The 18,307-nt window shown below is 42.2% G+C and overlaps 2 protein-coding genes across 9 annotated transcripts in view; one reads left to right on the forward strand and one right to left on the reverse strand.

Annotated features, from left to right (window-relative positions):
- LOC147028800 (carbohydrate sulfotransferase 8-like) overlaps positions 1-12,046 on the forward strand; it is a 303,172-nt gene extending 291,126 nt beyond the window's left edge. For all 6 annotated transcript variants that reach the window (XM_085879518.1, XM_085879517.1, XM_085879520.1 and 3 more), the window contains 2 exons: positions 2,693-2,971; positions 10,533-12,046. In XM_085879518.1, coding sequence (XP_085735644.1) covers positions 2,693-2,971; positions 10,533-11,078 — 825 coding nt within the window. In that variant the 3' untranslated portion in view covers positions 11,079-12,046. The remainder of the gene's footprint in view (positions 1-2,692; positions 2,972-10,532) is intronic.
- The window catches only part of LOC147028801 (uncharacterized), a 328,207-nt gene that overhangs the window by 207,352 nt on the left and 102,548 nt on the right, over positions 1-18,307 (reverse strand). For 2 of the 3 annotated variants that reach the window (XM_085879527.1, XM_085879525.1), the window contains exons 3-4: positions 5,210-5,338; positions 2,004-2,049 (exon numbers count right to left, since the gene is read on the reverse strand). In XM_085879527.1, coding sequence (XP_085735653.1) covers positions 2,004-2,049; positions 5,210-5,338 — 175 coding nt within the window. The remainder of the gene's footprint in view (positions 1-2,003; positions 2,050-5,209; positions 5,339-18,307) is intronic. The other variant, XM_085879526.1, reaches the window with a different exon arrangement.

Raw genomic sequence — 18,307 nt, forward strand, 5'->3', positions numbered from 1 at the left:
GCCGTAATTAATAGATATTGTCATGTTCCAATAATACATAATTAAAAGATGTACTCATGATCCAACTCAATTTCAAACAGTACTTAATTAATAGACAAACTCACGTACCAATGAAACAATTAAAAAACGGAGTACTCACATTTCATGAGTACATAATTAATAGATGCACTCAAATTGCATTAAGACGTAATTAATGGACATAAGCACATCCAATAGTCCGTAATTACAAGATGTACTCATGTTCCAATGAAACGTAATTAATGGACATAGTATTTACATCCCATTAGTACATAATTAATGGACGTACTCACATTGCATTAGTATGTATTTAATGGACATACAAAAGTTCCAATAGTATGTATTTAATAGACATATTCACATTGCATTAGTATATATTTAATGGACATACAAACATTCCAATAGTATGTATTTAATGGACATACAAACGTTCCAATAGTATGTATTTGATGGACATACAAACGTTCCAATAGTATGTAATTAATGGACATATTCACATTGCATTAGTACATATTTAATGGACATACAAACGTTCCAATAGTATGTATTTAATGGACATACAAACATTCCAATAGTATGTAATTAATGGACATACTCACATTGCATTCGTATGTATTTAATGGACATACAAACGTTCCAATAGTATGTAATTAATGGACATATTCACATTGCATCATTATTAGCATTAAAATTATTATTATTATATTTATCATCATCATTACCATTTTCAATATTATTATGGATATTATCATTATTATTATTTTCAATATTGTTATCATTATGGACCATTATCATTATTATTATATTTATCATCATTACCATTATCAATATTATAATGGTTATTATCATTTTCAATATTATTATCATTATGGACCATTATCATTATTATTATTATTTTTATCATCATTTTTTTTTATTTAATATTTTTTATTATTTTTATCATTAATGATCATAATCATTATTATTAGCATGATCATCATCATTATGTACCATTATCATTGATCATTACTTCCCAATTATCATTATCATTTTTATTAACGTTATCATTATGTGGGATTATTATCATTATTATTACGATTATTATTGGCATCATTATGTACCATTAGCATTATCATACTGTGCCATTATCAATGTCATTATCATTATGTATCACTATCATTACCATTATGTATCATAATTATCGTTATTATCATTATGTACCATTATCATTATGCATCATTATTATTATTATTATTATTATTATCATTGTCATTATGTTCCATTGTCATTATTATTATGTATCATAATTATTATCATAATTTCAAGAGTATGATGTAATTAAAAGACGTACTCACATTCTGTGTGGACAAACGGACAAACGGTCCCAAATGCAATACCCTCTCCAGTGATGGTTTAAAAAAAAAAAAATAATAATAATAATAATAATAATAATAATAATAATAATAATAATAATAACAACAAGACGAGAGGGAGGAGGGGAGGAAACACCGAAACTAGCAAGTATGATTATTGGGTTAATAAGGGTTAGTGGGGGTAATAAAAATCATAGGTCAGAATCAGGGATAGTCGGCTTGCTACGTCATTCATTTTATGGAAGTCAATAGATGTAACAAAAGGTTTTCACAAATCAAGAGGTACATGTACCAAGCCATTGTGAGAAAAATGGTCAAACAAGTGAAATGAATCATAAACCTTGATTATCACAGCTACTCAACAACTTTGTGACTCATTTTTATTTTCCGTGTGTGTGTGTGTGTGTGTGTGTGTGTGTGTGTGTGTGTGTGTGTGTGTGTGTGCGTGTGTGTGTGTGTGTGTGTGTGTGTGCGTGTGTGTGTGTGTGTGTGTGTGTGTGTGTGTGTGTGTGTGTGTGTGTGTGTGTGTGTGTGTGTGTGCGTGCGTGCGTGCGTGCGTGCGTGCGTGCGTGTGTAGGTGCATTTTGTCACCATCCTTCCAGATTTCCTTTTTTCACAGCTTGATTCCCTCACCTGCTCGTTGCTTTATTCATGTTTTCTGCCGAGTCACCAGACTCTGCTGAAAGCACATGCCAAGCACACAATTACATACCTGAATACTCTCTTGAAGCAAGCAGTTTTCTTTTCCGTCAAACCTTCTTTCCTGCTTAACATGACATTCATTGTGAACCAGGCTTTGATGTTTGTGGGAGATTGCTTACAGTCTCTGTTGCCTTCCTAAATTAAACCCATGACCAAATCTCGCACAGTGACAGCAGTTTTACCAGACTGGTTACCATTCAAGGCTGCTGTCAAATATTCATTATTCTTTCGGTAATGCAAATCGAGTGCATATTGCTATCATATTGACACAGCTCGTACATCGACGAAAATCCACTTTCCAAAATGATTTGCATCATCTACTCCAATCTGAACAAACAGGTGGTTAAGAGGGGGAGCTTGCACCTTGACTACCCAAGGTGTACTCGTCGACAAAAACTTGTATTATTATGCAACTGCACATTTAAACAACAGGTGTGCCAGCAGTGGAAATTAAGTGATCATGATGAATCAGGTGAGTGTTCCAATATTTCACGAACCATCATTTTATTATCTGACATTATATTGTACGAGATGTCTCAAATGGAATGTTTGGTCACGTCGTTTGCCACCTATCTGGTTCTTCTTCAGCTGCACAATTAGCATTATGCATATTTGCACAGGTGTGTGCACGGTACAGGCGTGGAGGTGTCCCCCCAGTCACGCTGGCCTCCACGGCGCACGTGTCTCGTCTGTTCGTGGAAGAACGTCACCGCTTGCTCTACTGTGAGATCCCTAAAGCTGGCTGCACCAACTGGAAGCGCCTGCTCATGGTGCTGTCAGGCCATGCACCCAGTACCACGGCCGTGCTCCATACTGCTGCACATTATGCCAACGGGTTGCGACGTCTGGACTCGTACCCACGACGTGAAATTGAACGGCGCCTTCGTACCTACACTAAGGTGCTACATTGATTTTTGACACGGCCAATTTTCAATAAAATGATAAGGCAACCATATTGCTATTAATGATCACCATTGTTATCATCAACCTTTGGTACCAAGTTGAACTTCATTTCCAGAATTAGTATCTTCTGTTGATTTATTAAGTTCTGCTGTCTGCTGTGGATGTCTTCTATTAAGAGTAGCTCGTAGGGTTAGATGTTTGCTCAACTGGCTGAGCGGCCCTGTATACTTCACTCTGGTAACCACAACTTAAAATCCGAATATCGCTGGAAATGCAACGGCAAACCACCAAGTTCATTCGTTATTATGACATTTTTGCAGCAGCATCTCATTTGCCGATACAGGATGTAGCATTAGGTGGAATGCAATTAGAGCTTTATTATCGGTGTATATTCTTGATCGGATGTCATTTCTCTCCCATTACTCTTTGTCAAGGTATACCACACAGGTTATTGCATATTGCATCATGAATGGATTTGAATTTTAAGACATCATAAATCACCAATTTTTGTTTTCTCATACTCGTGCATCACCAGGAGAAATTATGCATTCACTGGAAACACTTGACAAAGAATGATGGGAGATCTGCGTGCAAGTACACTCATCAGTGAGTTGTCTTCGTTCAATTTCCAGAGATATAAGATCTGAAATTATACCTTAGTCCTGATGCTTCGTACGTACAGCATGGCAGAATGGAGGCTGAAGGTATGCCAGAGAACTGTCTGCTATCTCGTCGACTTAAAGCATTTTTCTTTGAAAAAACCCCCTATAAAACAGTAAGTTTTGCAGTCATGGCAAAATAAATCCGATTTGAGACTTTGGATCACACCATCTTTGTATAGTTTTTACAAAAATATTCACACATTTAAACGATACTTAAGTACATCTAACCAACTACAGAGTTAAAAATTTCATGTATTGTTCACAACAGCACAGTTATCTTTAATCCAAGATTAGGTATCTGAAAAAAATAATTGAAATATTGATACTTGAGGAAGCCAAATAAGTGATGTTGGAGGTTCTAACACAGTGTTGTCCACCTTCTCCCAAAAACTGTGTTTTTTAACCAAAGAATGATTTTTTTTTTCTTTTTTCTTTTGACATTTAACATATTCACTTCTATATTCCTTCCCCTCCAAGCCTCACAAATGAAACGAGCCTATGCAGCATATGCCTGCTGGCTTGCTTCATGTATGTGTGTGCGGCTAAGCAGCTGTGTGCAGTGCCCTTAGTGGATCAGGGCAGGGATTTAGAATGTCCATGGGACCAACACACAATGGCCTGCTCTTTTCAATAGTTAGCATGGAATCTTTAACATCCTATAGTGAATGTGAACAAACGAGCCACACAGCTCTGAACGTCCCCTGAAAAGGAGACGTACCCATCGATGCAACATCCTACCTGTGTAGCACCAGGAAAACTTGTAGTCTGGCCAGGTATCAAATTCACACTACACCGCCCAAAAGTGAGTACAGACACAGGCACAATGTACCTTCGTGATATCCTTCTCAAAATGAATAAACCAGCATTAAAACATTCTTTTTAACATTTTCCCAAACTGCAATGGCAGGTTATCGTTTCATTGATTTGGACTTCTCTTTCGTCTGTGTTCAATCCGATGTGTAGGTTATATGATGTGACAACAAACTTGTTCTGGTGGTTCACAGGCAGAGAGTTTGGTAGAAAAGCTACCCCTCGGAGATGGCTAACCTGTCTGCTAGCAGTGGCTTGTTGATGTTAACAATTCCAAAGTATCTTTCAAAAATATGATGCTGTTGTGGATCTGTATCCTGTCATGACAAAATTCTAAACTCCTTCCTGATTCTTTGACCAAAGCCAAAATGTCGCTGACTAATAACGGGACTTTCGAAATGATGAATGAATGCTTACGAGGCCTTTCACGCATGTGTTGTACCAGACTCACAAAAATATTGGAAATACCAGAAATATCAGTGGATGAGAGGTGTCGAGTTGCGACCTGTTAATTCTCGTACACATAGCGAGCGGCGGCGATGGATTAAAACACACACACAAAGACACACACACATACAGTACACTCCTTTTAGCAATAGATGCAAAAAAATCTCGTCTAATTTCTCTTGTGGCCCCGGAACCAAACAACCTACATTTATAACACCCAGACCATGTCTCACTGACTCATCCCTGCCCCCACCCCCTGCCCACCACATGATTCATTGTAAATATCATCATTTCAAAAGTAAATTTTCAACTTACCTGTGCATTCACAAGCCCCAGATATGACCTTCCGATCACCGTTAAGAAGCACCCAAACCAGATACGGTGTCTCCCTCAGGGAAGTCTGCCTGGTTGATGTCCTTTGTCGAAAGGTCGGCAACCATGGCTCTGTTGGTAATGACACACAGCATCGTCTTTCAAATTGCAGGCATCCATTAAATAAATGACGTCTGCCATGATCACAGGATAAAGGTTCAAAGTCCATTCACTGGCAGCGATCTATCAGGTGTTTTAGAAGAACACACCCATCTATGATCCTTCAAGCCTTGCACCGGCCTACATCATCAGGAATTTTAGCATCACATGAAGATGAAACATCTCAGTCTTTTGGGAAAACTAAGAAAGTTCTCCAACTCTTTCGATGTGCAGAGTCGCAGCCTTTTCTCTCAGGTACTTCACCAGCATTTCTACATTATTTTAGAAGCTTTGTGAACCATTTTAGACAACAAGCCTTATCTCTCACACACGACATATGGAAACATGCCCTAATCAACATTGCTGCGAAGAGGTTTTTGTGCATGTATGCCGAGCATTCTGGGGCGGATGGCGTCATTTCCAAAGTCCCATATTGTGCCAGACAACGGACGAGCAATGACAACAGAGAGTGCAATGGAATCTCCAACATTCAGATAATAATTATCACAATTGTAACATTGATGTTATTCATTCCCTGAAATAAAAGGAACTTTAACACACACACACACACACACACACACACACACACACACACACACACACACACACACACACACACATTTCACTAAATCTGGTTCAGGTACACCGTAACTTATAATGTCAGTTCTTAACCCAATCCCACAAGGTAGCAATTCCATTTTTTGGAAAACAACGCAATCATTCAGGGTGTGTGCAGTTGATGCATAAAGCAAGTCATCCAATCTTCAGGGAGCTCTCAGCATACGGTGCATGTAAATTCATATCATGCTCCATCCATATTTTAAAGACACTTTTTGCTCTCTCGGTTGTCCTCTGTATCACAAAAGCACCACGGTCAGTTATCTATACTAATGAAGAACACGTCATTATGGACACATTAATTTCCACAGAATTACAGGTAAGATGACTTTGTAATACCTATCAGGGGCAGCGTTATACGATGCACGTTTACACCGAGAATTGAGGGTCCTTCCCCCACCCTGAACCCTGGCAGCTATGATTGGTTTATTGCCTGAAACATTCCCATTCACCTTCAGAGTACAACCAGAAGTTTTAAACTTTCATTCCAGTGGTTCAGGAGTACACAGGAATCAAGGATACAAAGAAACACACAAACAATCACTTCCGGTTCCGGAACTTAACACAGAGTTGGCGTATGTGTGCCTCCTTTGAGTTCATCAAAGATAAATTTTCCAGACAGGATATGTCTATTATCGTATCAACCCTGTGCTGTCGGTTGTGTATTCATCCAATTTTCCATGTTTCCTTACTTAGGACCATTCATGCTTTTCAGCATATAGGGCTGCAACAAGATTCAGCCATCTTGTTCTGTCTTGCACAAGCCTCTCTGCACACTAAAGTGCAGTTCCCTTTTCTAATCAGTTATTTTTTGGCAATTCTTGTCCATGTATTTTTTGTTGTCTGTTTGTCTCTCTCTCTCTCTCTCTCTCTCTCTCTCTCTCTCTCGCTCTATCTCTCTTGCTCTCTCTCTCTCTCGCTCTCTCTCTCTCTCTCTCTCTCTCTCTCTCTCTCTCTCTCTCACTCTCTCACTCTCTCACTCTCTCACTCTCTCACTCTCTCACTCTCTCACTCTCTCACTCTCTCACTCTCTCACTCTCTCACTCTCTCACTCTCTCACTCTCTCACTCTCTCACTCTCTCACTCTCTCACTCTCTCACTCTCTCACTCTCTCACTCTCTCACTCTCTCACTCTCTCACTCTCTCACTCTCTCACTCTCTCTCTCTTCCTTTTCCTCACTGGTGTCAAAAACATGGCTTTAGTCCCTCTTGCTTTCTCATTATATGTCCTACACATCACCATCTTTGTTATTTGGCCTATGGCACAAGACCTCTTTCTCCAGCCCTCATTTCCTCACTGAATCCTGCGGTAAGCCAGTTGCCTTGAAACATCTTGCTTTCCCTTCCTGGAAAGCAAATCTGACTGAAGGCAGCCTCAGATTATTCCACAAAACCTACAAATGTGTGTCTACTCTCAGGAGAGCAAGAAAACGACGTCTGTCCAATCTCAAGACTGAACATTCAAACTTCTCTCCTTGCTCAAAAACCTGGTGGTGCCTTGTCAAGTCTCATTCTGGTGTATGCTTTGCTTCCCCTCCATCCCTTCCCTCACTTCAATATGGCACCACATCCGACCCAATTCATGAAAAGGCCGAATGCCTCAATTCTGTGTTTGCTTTCAACTCTTGTGTCCCCAACCCCTCGCTCTTTGTACCCATCCTAACCAGTCACACCAAACTGTTCCTGCTCTCTTTGAGGTTTGCACCTGAGAAGGTGGAGATGGTTCTGACAACCCGTGACCGATTTTGCAACTGCCCCAGACAGCATCAGCACACATGTCCTGAAGGCATGCTCTGACGCTTTTGCACATCCTCTTTCTGCTCTTTTCATCCTATCATTTTTTATTAGTTAGAGGTTTTCTAACTATGGTCCATGGACCACCACTGACCCATGAACTCCATTGAGGTGGTCCGCAGAAAGGTTGCGGAACAATCGAGGATATTTGTGCTTGGCCTGACAAAATTAACTGGTTGTTGACAAAAAATTTTTTTAGATGGCATTGAAGAAGATCCGGTTGCTCTCAAGCAACAATTTGAAGGTTACTTTCCAGTAGAAGCTGAACCAAACAACTGGATATGCAATTCTTTTGGGATTGAAATCATTGAGCTGTCCTCTGGTTTATCCAATAAGGCACGGAGTGGTTGCTGGAGCTTTCTTGCGATGAAACATTAAGGCCAGAATTTAAACGACATTCACAATTTGAGTTTTGGATTCAAACAACTGGAGAGTACCCATAACTTGCAGACAAAGCAGTGTGTTTTCTGATGCCATTTGCTACTACGTACCTGTGTGAGACATAAGCAGGATGAATGCTGAACCTGACTGAAGGTTAAAGTTGACAATCTTTACATCCAACCTCCCAGAAATTTGCTCAAAAAATAAAAACAGGCACATCCATCGCATTAGTAAGTAAGACTACTGATATTAACATTCGAGTTTGTGCTTTGAATTTCTAAAAAACATTTTTTTAAATCTTTATTAAGTGGTCTCCCGAGACCCTCAGCAATTTTTAAGTGATCCACAAAAAAAGAATTATGACAACCACTGCTCGTGGTCATCTTCCATCTGCTTGAATGTCAGCCAACATCACTGCATTGCCTCAACGTGGGACAAAAGCTGATGAACTCAACTACAGACCTATCAGCTTACTTCCAATCATCAGCAAGGGCATGTAATCCAACATCGCAGTTGACATGAATTCCTTCCTTTTATCCAATGATCTGATCTGAGACCATCAGTTCAAATTCAGACCCAGTCACTCAACTCTGGAGTTGCTGCTTCAACATCTCAAAACAATGGATCTCAGACATCAATTTCAGACAATCAACCTCAGACATGAGACCAGAGCCAACTCTTTTCAGTCTAGACATATCTCGAGCATTAGATAGTCAGGCAAACCCCCTTGCTGTCCACACTCTATTCTTATAGCATCCAAAGCCGTGTCCACAGCTGGCTTACTGACTTCCTCTGGTCTAATAGCCAGCATGAGGCTCTCAAAGGCATCCTCTCATCTACTCTCCCTGTCAAGGTTGGAGTGCCCCAAGGCAGTGTTTTTTGGCCCACTCATATTCATAATCTTTAACAACAATCTTATGACTCAATTTAAACTTCTCTTTTCTCTTTGCTGATGACTGCACCACCTGCCTTACCATCTGCCTCAACCATCAGGTAGGCATGCAGCAGCCTCTTCCCTCCTTTGATGGAATCACGAGTCAGTCAAATACTTGGAATACGTCTTTCAAAACTGAAAAATCTCACACTCTCACTTTCACTTTGTCTCTCCAAAAGGACCATCTGGCACATCCTCCCATCTCCTTACTTAACAATCCTCTTGAAGAGGTTCTTTGACTCAAACCTTTTGGCCTCACTATCCGCCATGCGCTTTCTTGGGCAACTGCATACCAAAGCCAGTCACCGACTGGACGTCCTCTGTCGTGAAAAGTCTTTCCTTGACACGCCTGAACTTTTCTCTTCCAACAAGGCCTTCATCCACAGCAAGATAGAGTACTGCTCTCCCCTCTAGGCTGGCACCGCTGCCTCACACCTTGCTCAGCTTGATGCAGTGGAAACCAAAGCCTTCAATATCATCGGAATTTCTGACGATGAAGCCAAGTCTCTGGGCCGATCACTTTCACATCACAGACAGGTCAGTGGTCTCTGTCTTCTACCAACTCCTTTCTGATCTTGTACCATCTGTCCTTTCCATACTCTTATCACCCCCAGGTTTTTTTTATGGCACATGCATTCTGCTAGCAACCCTATTCTGGTGAAACTCCCAAAATCCAGACTCACTGCTCACATCCACTCATTCATTACTCTTTTTTTCCCACATGTGGAACCAAGTTATTTGGTCTCTTAAATCTCATTCATCCCTCCCTGGCTACAAGACAGCTATTCACCACCATCTCAGTAATCCCCCATTCACAACCATCATTTTTTTCTACCTCCATTAACCCTCCCTCCAAAAGCACACCTCGTTGCAACTTGCCAGTTTTTGCTTCCACTTCTGTGATTGATAATTTGCAGCTGTATCCACATAGTTAACCCCCTGTGTCTTCCACGTCTTATTTATCCAAGTCTCCCTCTCTTTTGATCCTTCAACCTTGCTGTTGGTGTATCCCCCAACCCCCAATACCTCTACCTCTCTCTCTCTCTCTCTCTCTCTCTCTCTCTCTCTCTCTCTCTCTCTCTCTCTCTCTCTCTCTCTCTCTCTCTCTCTCTCTCTCTCTCTCTCTCTCTCTCTCTCTCTTCACTGTTATTTTTGTTCTGTTATGTCCTGATCCGTTCAAAGTTCGAGCTCTATTTAGAATCCACAAGACTTATAGGTTACTTTAATCAAAAATGTGGTTAGCATATCCATCCACATTACAATATCCACCTTCAAGGAGTATAATACTTAATTGAAAAGGGAAGCAACTGATCGTTGTACATTTTATTTGCTCGATCATGATGTTAGGAAAAACGTTTGTATATCTTGATTTATGCCTTCATATATCTCTCTCTGTCTCTGTCTCTGCCTCTCTCTGTCTTTCACTCCTCCTCTCCTAAGGTGTTGTTCGTCAGAGAGCCATTGGAACGTCTCGTGTCAGCCTTTCGTGACAAGTTGCAGCGGCCAAATCCTTATTACGGCCCACTATATGGTCGTGCAATCCTAGCTCGCTACCGGAACAATGCCAGCAGTTCAGCACTCCATTCCGGTACTGGTGTCACTTTCCGAGAGTTTCTTAGATTCCTAATGGATCCCCACCGGCCACTAGCACCAGACGTACACTGGGAACCAGCGGCGCGCCTTTGTCACCCATGCTATATTACATATGACTTCATTGGGCATTTTGAAGATTTGGCATCTGAAGCAGATGCCTTTCTTGCTGCTCTCGGTATCCCACCCACCTTGAGGTTTCCTCCAAAAGAACATGATGTTACAGAAGCTGTGAGGACAGAGGCAATGGATTTGAGCAGAGAAAAAGGATCATTTGAAATAAGTAGGCAATACTTTTCACGACTTCTGCAACGTGAGCGTCAACTTGCCTATGACTTGTACTATCTGGATTACATCATGTTCAACTACTCCAAACCTTTTTCAGATGTTCATTAGTTCTTTGGGACACTTAGTGAATGAACACAAAATGGCCTTCAATATCTTGGCCTCAAACTACTGAGAAATGATTGTTCAACACTACATTATCACAGCATACCACCTCCTCATTTTAAGTTAAATACTGGTGTTATATACTCGCCTTGTTTTGTACCCATACTTTAAAACTGCCTCATGGGACATGTTGGGGCTTTTTCAGCCCCATCCATTACATTATCTGTTGACAAATTATCCCCACATACAAGACGTGACAGTTTAACAGAACACACCATTGTACAGAGCACTTCTACACATCTGTCACCGCAGGAGGAAGATCTGAAACACGACCAAATGTTTCTCTTCATTGTTGCATTACTTCGAAATCCTTCTTATTCTTCATTTGTATGCAGCACAAGGCAAGATAGCATCATTGGCTGAGGGTGTGGCTCTGCCGCTGATGCAATGCCCTCTGCTGGTTTGGGCGGAATTTGAATTTTGGCCATGGTGCCGGCGATGGCTTGCCTACTTTTCACAAAGGACACCGTGGGATCTTTAACGGCAACCAACGAATGCTGGCAGATGGGACACCCTTTTAACGTCCATCCGAGGGAGAGCACACACATTGATGAATCACCCTGCCTGTGAAATACCAGGATGACTGTTTATAGCTGGGTCTGGATTTGAACCCAGCCAAGGCAACTGAGAGAAGAGTGTGCATACTTCTTGGCCATCCTGTCAGACTATGTCTCATCACTGACCTTTTGGGACTATAATTGTTCCAATTTTTCCACCTCTAATTGTCCCTACAATAATGCGATTGGTCAATTAAATATATGACAACAATGACACGTCATTAACACATGTTGTGTTTCCTCCTGAACCACGAGGTGTTTATTCTTTTTCTTTTTAACGCTGCAATGACCTCGAATTCGTGTGCAGTGGTGTATTTATAACTATGGTAAAAAAATAAATAAATTTAACAACCTTTATCAGGAATTTACACAAAAAATGGATATGTAAGGACCCACCCCCCACCTATTATTAAAAAATGGAGATCAGAGCATGAGGCAGCAGATTCATCAAGGCTATTACACAGTGAATAGAAAGCAGAAGGAATGGAGGTGAGCATTTCACTTACACTTGGGTAGGGAAACCAGATATAGGTTAATGGAATTACACGTGACTTGATTCAGCTGGAGATGGATGGAGGAGAGTGATGGTGGGTGGATGGAGGCCAGAAACAAGGTGATACAAAATTGAGAGTCCAGAAAGTTGCCTTCGGTGGGGGAGAGGCAAACCCTGGGACTTAGTGAAAAGTGAAAACCAATGTGAAAAGCCTTTGACTGAACTGTCTCCAGAGAAGCAAGATGCAGCTAGCTGTACCAGCCCAGAGTGGGGAGCCGTACCATGTCGAAATTTTGGCATCAAGCTTATTGACACTGCAATGATCTCCACATGACTCAGAATAGATGTGGCTCTTTGGAGAATATCAAGGCATCAGCAGGTCTTTGAGGCCAGTTTTTAGATATGGCCACCTCTGACAAGTCTGCCATGACAGGTTACAAGTAGTGCATCCGAGGAGCTTCATTAATTGCACCTCTTCCAGGGGTTAGCCAGAGAAGTAGACTGGGGGATGGTGTGGTTGGGGGGGGGGCAGTTGACAGCCAATCCTTATGGGGGAACAGTGTGAGAGTTTGGAACTTTCCTGTGCTGAAAGTCGTTGATGCTTATTATTTTTTAATTATTATTAATATTATTATTATTATTAGTATTACTAGTGCGGGCCCGTAGGTGCGTGCCCGTAGGTGCGTGCCCGTAGGTGCATGCCAGTATGTGCAGCTTCGTTCCTTCGCTCTCGTAAATGTCGACTGGATTGGGGCATTTTTTCAATTAGATCGAACCAACCGTGTCATAAATGGCCATAACTTGGGAAACACCTGGGAAACATACTCAGGTCCCCAGCGTCAATTGTGACGTCATATCAAACGAAGAAGAAGAAGAAATGTGATGCCTCCTCTCTCTCCCCCCCCCCTCTCTTGAATTGTGATGCCCCTCTCTCTTGCCCCTCTCTCTTCCCCCTAGTCTCGCCCCTCCTCTCTACCCCCTCCTCTCTCGCCCATCTCTCTCGCCCCCACTCTCACCCCCTCCTCTCTCGCCCCCTCCTCTCTCGCCCTTTCTTGAATTGTGACACCCCTCTCTCTCGCCCCCTCTCTCCCCCTCTCTTTAATTGTGACGCCCCCTCTCTCTCGCCCCTCTCTCTCGCCCCCCCTCTCTCGCCCCTCTCTGTAAATGTATTCACAAATGTCTACCAAGCACAACAATTAATTCAAACCTTGGGGAAAACAGCTTTCAAACCCTTGGGAAACAGCTGTTTCCCTTGGGAAAATTCAAACCTTGGGATTAATTAATAATTTGAACAATTCATTTAAACCTTGGGAAAAAAACAGCTTTCAAACCTTGGGAAGCACTTGGGAAACAGCTGAAATGGAAGAAGAAGGATATCAAACCTTGAAAAGGCACATACTCAGGTCCCCAGCGTTGATTGTGACGTCATACCAAACGAAGAAGAAGAAGAATTGTGATGCCAATCGTGCAAAAAAAAATAATAACAATAAATAAATAAACATTATTTGTGACGTCATAGCACTGTGTCTTGTCATTGGTTGACAGATAAATGGCCGTAACTTGGGAACCGCTTATCCGATTAATATCAAACCTTGAAAAGGCACATCCACGGGTCCCCAGCAATATTCCTGGCAAGTTTCAATCAGATCGGACTGGCGGTCGTCGAGAGACGGCGGTCGCAGACAAACAGACACACACACACACACACACACACACAGATTGCTGGAATTATCGATAGATTACCTCCGCCACCGAAGGTGAAGGAGGTTATGTTTTCACCTCTTTCTGTCTGTTTGTTTGTCTGTTTGTGTACAGGATATTTCAAAAAAGTTGTGGATGGATCCAGACGATGGGTGTGTGACAAGGATGAAATGATTAGATTTTGGTAAAGATCCGGATCCGGATCTGACGACTAGAATTTTTTTAAGTGATTCTTCACCATTTAGAGATGGGGCCAAAAGGAAATACAGCACGATATCTCAAAAGGTTGTGGATGGATTCGGACCAAACTTGGTGGACACATTGGGTGTGTGTGGCAAGGACTAATTGATTCGATTTTGGTGAATATCCGAATCCGGATCTGGATACTAAAATTAATTAATTTCTAAAGTGATTCTTCACCATTGAGAGATCGGGGCAAAAACGATATAGTACTGTATGGCATGATATTTCAAAAATGTATTGGGCCCGACATGTTCTCATGGATCAGGTATTACGTGGCGGAGGTATGCGCTCAACCGAGTGCCCTTCTAGTTATTATTATAGAATCTGTCTTTATGGACGAAATAGTTCCCTCATTTCTTGACATCTATGGTGTTATGCAACACACATTTATGGAGAGAGAGAGAAGGGGGTCCAACACCCACCCTGAAGCCTGGGAGCTATCTTTTTTTTTCCTGCCTAAAACCAACACCTGGAGTACAGCCAACAGTTTTCCAGTCATTCGGTCCAGTAGATCAGGAGTGCATATAAGTGAAACAAACAGTATGACATCATAGGATGATAATTCCTCCTCTTCTACAATGTCTTGTTTCGATGCAGAGAATTTGTGTATTTTATTATGACTTGTAATATCCCCTCACACTGGGAGCGGTGCTCTGCGATTCATACTTACGTTGAGAGTTTGCATGGGGTATACAAGATGGACATTACAGGGACTTTCAGGAAGGAAAGCAGGGAATTTGAAGGAGGTGGGTTTGGGGTGGATTAATGGGGGTAGAAAAGATCGAGGATTTGGTTGGAGGACGATAAGAGGTGGTGGTGAACAGCTGTTTTGAAGGCCTGGAGCGGAAGAATGGGATTGAAGAGAGTAAGGGAGTTTATTCCAAAGGTGGGGAAAAAGAGGAATGAAAGAGTGAAGGTGAGCAGTGATTTGTGATTTTGGTAGTTTTATCAGAAGGGGGTTGCTGGCGGACCTTGAGCGCCCTACGGAAATATAGGGGGACATGTCGCAGACAGAGCAGGGGGGGGCAAGACCAGAGAGGAGATGGTAGAAGACAGAAAGACCACTGACCTGCCTGCAGTGAGAAAGTGAGAGGCCCAAAACCTCAGCCTCATCGTGGGAGATACCAATTATCCTAAATACCTTGGTTTCCAGAGCGTGAAGGTGAGAGGCGGGAGCACCAGCCCAGAGAGCAGAGCAGTACTCCATCAGGCTGCGGACGAAAGCTTTGTATGTGGTCAGGAGTTCAGGTGGGCCGAGGAAGGACTTTGCATGACTGAGGATTCCCAGTCGGGGGCTGGCTTTGGAGGCCAGGTTGGAAATGTGGCTTTCCCAGGAAAGATCATGGCAGATAGTGAGACCCAGAAGCTTGAAAGAAAAGACTTCTTCCAGAGGATTGTTGAGAAAGTGGATGGGGGGGTTTTCTAAACGGTCCTTTCGAAGAGACATAGTGAGAGTGTGAGATTTGTCTGGATTGAAAGACATGTTCCACGTGTTGGACCAGTTTGTGATTTTACCCAGATCTGCAGTGAGCGAAGAAGCTGCTGATTGCCGGTCTGAGGGATGACAGATGGTCTGGCAGAAGGTGGAGTCATCAGCAAATAGAAAAAGAGGATTTTCCAGAGAGTCAGAGAGATCATTGATGATGAACTCCCTCCCAGCTCTCTCTCGTTTCGCTTCTTCTTCATCTTCTTGTTCTTCTTGTTCTTCTTCTTCTTATTATTATTATTATTATTATTAATATCATAATACATTCCACCTCCCTCCTCTCATCTGACACCATTTCCTTCTCAACTTGGTTTCCATTCTCCCCTTCCATACTTTACAACTTCTGTTCCCTTTTTCAAATCCAATCTCCACATCTCATCCTCCTGCGTACATATAATATTTAGAAAATCCTTTAACCGCAGCACATTTTTTTCCTCCAAATTAAATTATTATTACTTTCACAAAAGGTATCAAAAAGCCATGACAAAACAACCAAGGGCGAAACAGCCTCGGATGACATGGAAGATTATGAAAACGCAACAGACATATTGTTTTATGGTTATTCGGTAAAGGAATCCGATGTACCAGCAGTCACCGAATACCCTCAGGACTTCTTTTGGCCCCAGATGGACATAAAATCTTGATGGCATGTCAGGAAAGATTTTACGTTATTATTCAATGTTCGTAAATCTCCACCAGTGGAATGACAATTAAACCATCGCAGCCTTGGGATAAAACGACAAAAAAAAGCTGACCTCCCACGGCCTGGTGACAGCACATCACATTGTCTGAAAATGTGTAAAACAAAAGCGCAACCTGCTGTATCCATTAAGCCGCAGGGTATAAGAGTTTGCTCCACAGTGCACTGTGTCATAACTAAGCCACCTGGTTCTGATACGATTTTCATGCAGTGGTCGATTCCAGATAACTTGTTCAAAAATGCAGTAACTTATAATTTTCAAAATATTCAACCATTTTTATGGAGATGTCTGTATTCACAAATGAACTTCAATTTCAATTGAAAAAAAAAAAACAATAAGTACGTTAATTCCTCCTAAAATGAAGCACGCAGCTTTCTCCAACTTACAATATGAACAACTCAAAAGTGACGTCCATGACAACTAGTATACAGGGTGTTTCACAAAGATTGATACAACTTTGACTTCCTGCCATTTCTTTGTTTTTTGACCTTTACCGTTTTCCTTTTCAGGGTTTGGTGGTGTTATCGTGGTATTTGTTCCCTGGGATTTCTCGCTCCGTCACTCAACTATGCCATTGACTGTGAAGCAGAAGACAAAAGTGGTGGCTTTGTGCCATGAAATTAAATCGTATTGTCATGTCCAGGGGGTTAGCCCCAACCTGGACGGATGGCCAAACGATTTCCCTTGGAGGCTTACAGACGAGATTCTTGGAGATTATGGTGCGCGCACAGGAAAGAACAGCTACAAGGATGGAGCAGATGGATGAACAGCACAAGGGCGTTAATCCCAAACCCACAACAGATACACGGATGCCAGCAAATTAAATAAATAATGGTTTAATAAACAAAAAATCAAACAGTTATAATGGAAATATATCAAGACGTCAGGTAACCTAAATCTAATTTTGAGGCACCTCCACACAGACTTAAATACAGACAAGGGGACAGAATAAAACAAAGAAAAATCCCTGCTTCATCCTGGCACTTCGCTTCGGGTCCAGAAGTGATCTTTTATGAGCTTTTGGGTCGAGCCACGTCGTCCTGCATGGGAAAATGCACCCAAAATGGCGACAAGCCACTCTCGTTGCGGGAAGCATACGGGAAGTATTTCGTGGGGATTGTCCCTTCATCAAGAGAGGTCACAAGCTGTCATGAAAGTTCCTCCTTACGACTGAGGCGGTCGACGCCACTCCTCTGCAGAAAGCTGGCATCACTCGCCCAGAATGGCCCAACACGAGGCTTCGAGGGATGTCTCACACGATGCAGCCCAACAGTCGGTGACTAGCCTCTTGCTCCGTCACGTGGGAAAATTCACAGCACGACACGAGAATTGTGTTGCTTTATTTCGTCGTGTCCAGATGTAACCAGCCAGCGAGACCCCTTACTCAATTGTGTCCTCCTCATTCTCCTACTCTGAACCTCACTTTCCTTCTTTCCTTAATCCTCCACTCTGGGAGCATGGTTCCACCAGCCATCACCCCTGGAGGCAGGGCATTCAGCCTGCTTGACTATGCAGCTCGGTTGTCGCTGCTTTAAGTCCGTGATCCCTTTTTATCGCCAGTCTTGAACTGCAAGAAACATAAGAAAAGGTGTCACAGGAGGAAATTACATACTGGGGGACATTGGCCTTAATCCCCATCTAATTAACACAGCACCCCCCCCCCCCCTGTGTGGTGACAAGTCACACTTAACCTCACAGTTTCCCTCCTTAATTTACATCGGGATGTCTCCTACACGTCCAGGGACCAAGCAACTCTATACAGTCCTATCTTTCCTATGAAATTCCTCCATCTATCCCACGAACATAACAAAATGTCAACACCCACTGGAGGTTCTGCTGGGAATATGACCTCGAAACACATGATGGACCCACAAATTGTGCCAAGCAATGTATTGTGAAACATTTTGAGCACAAGGGTACAGTGCACAACCAGGGCAAGGCCAAGAGTGGCAAGCCAGCATCAGTAACCAAGAGCCAAGCCAACATCGATACCA

Source organism: Eptatretus burgeri, chromosome 4, assembly GCF_056783735.1.
Source record: "Eptatretus burgeri isolate ZD-2024b chromosome 4, Ebu_testis_v1, whole genome shotgun sequence".
NCBI lineage: Eukaryota > Metazoa > Chordata > Myxini > Myxiniformes > Myxinidae > Eptatretus > Eptatretus burgeri.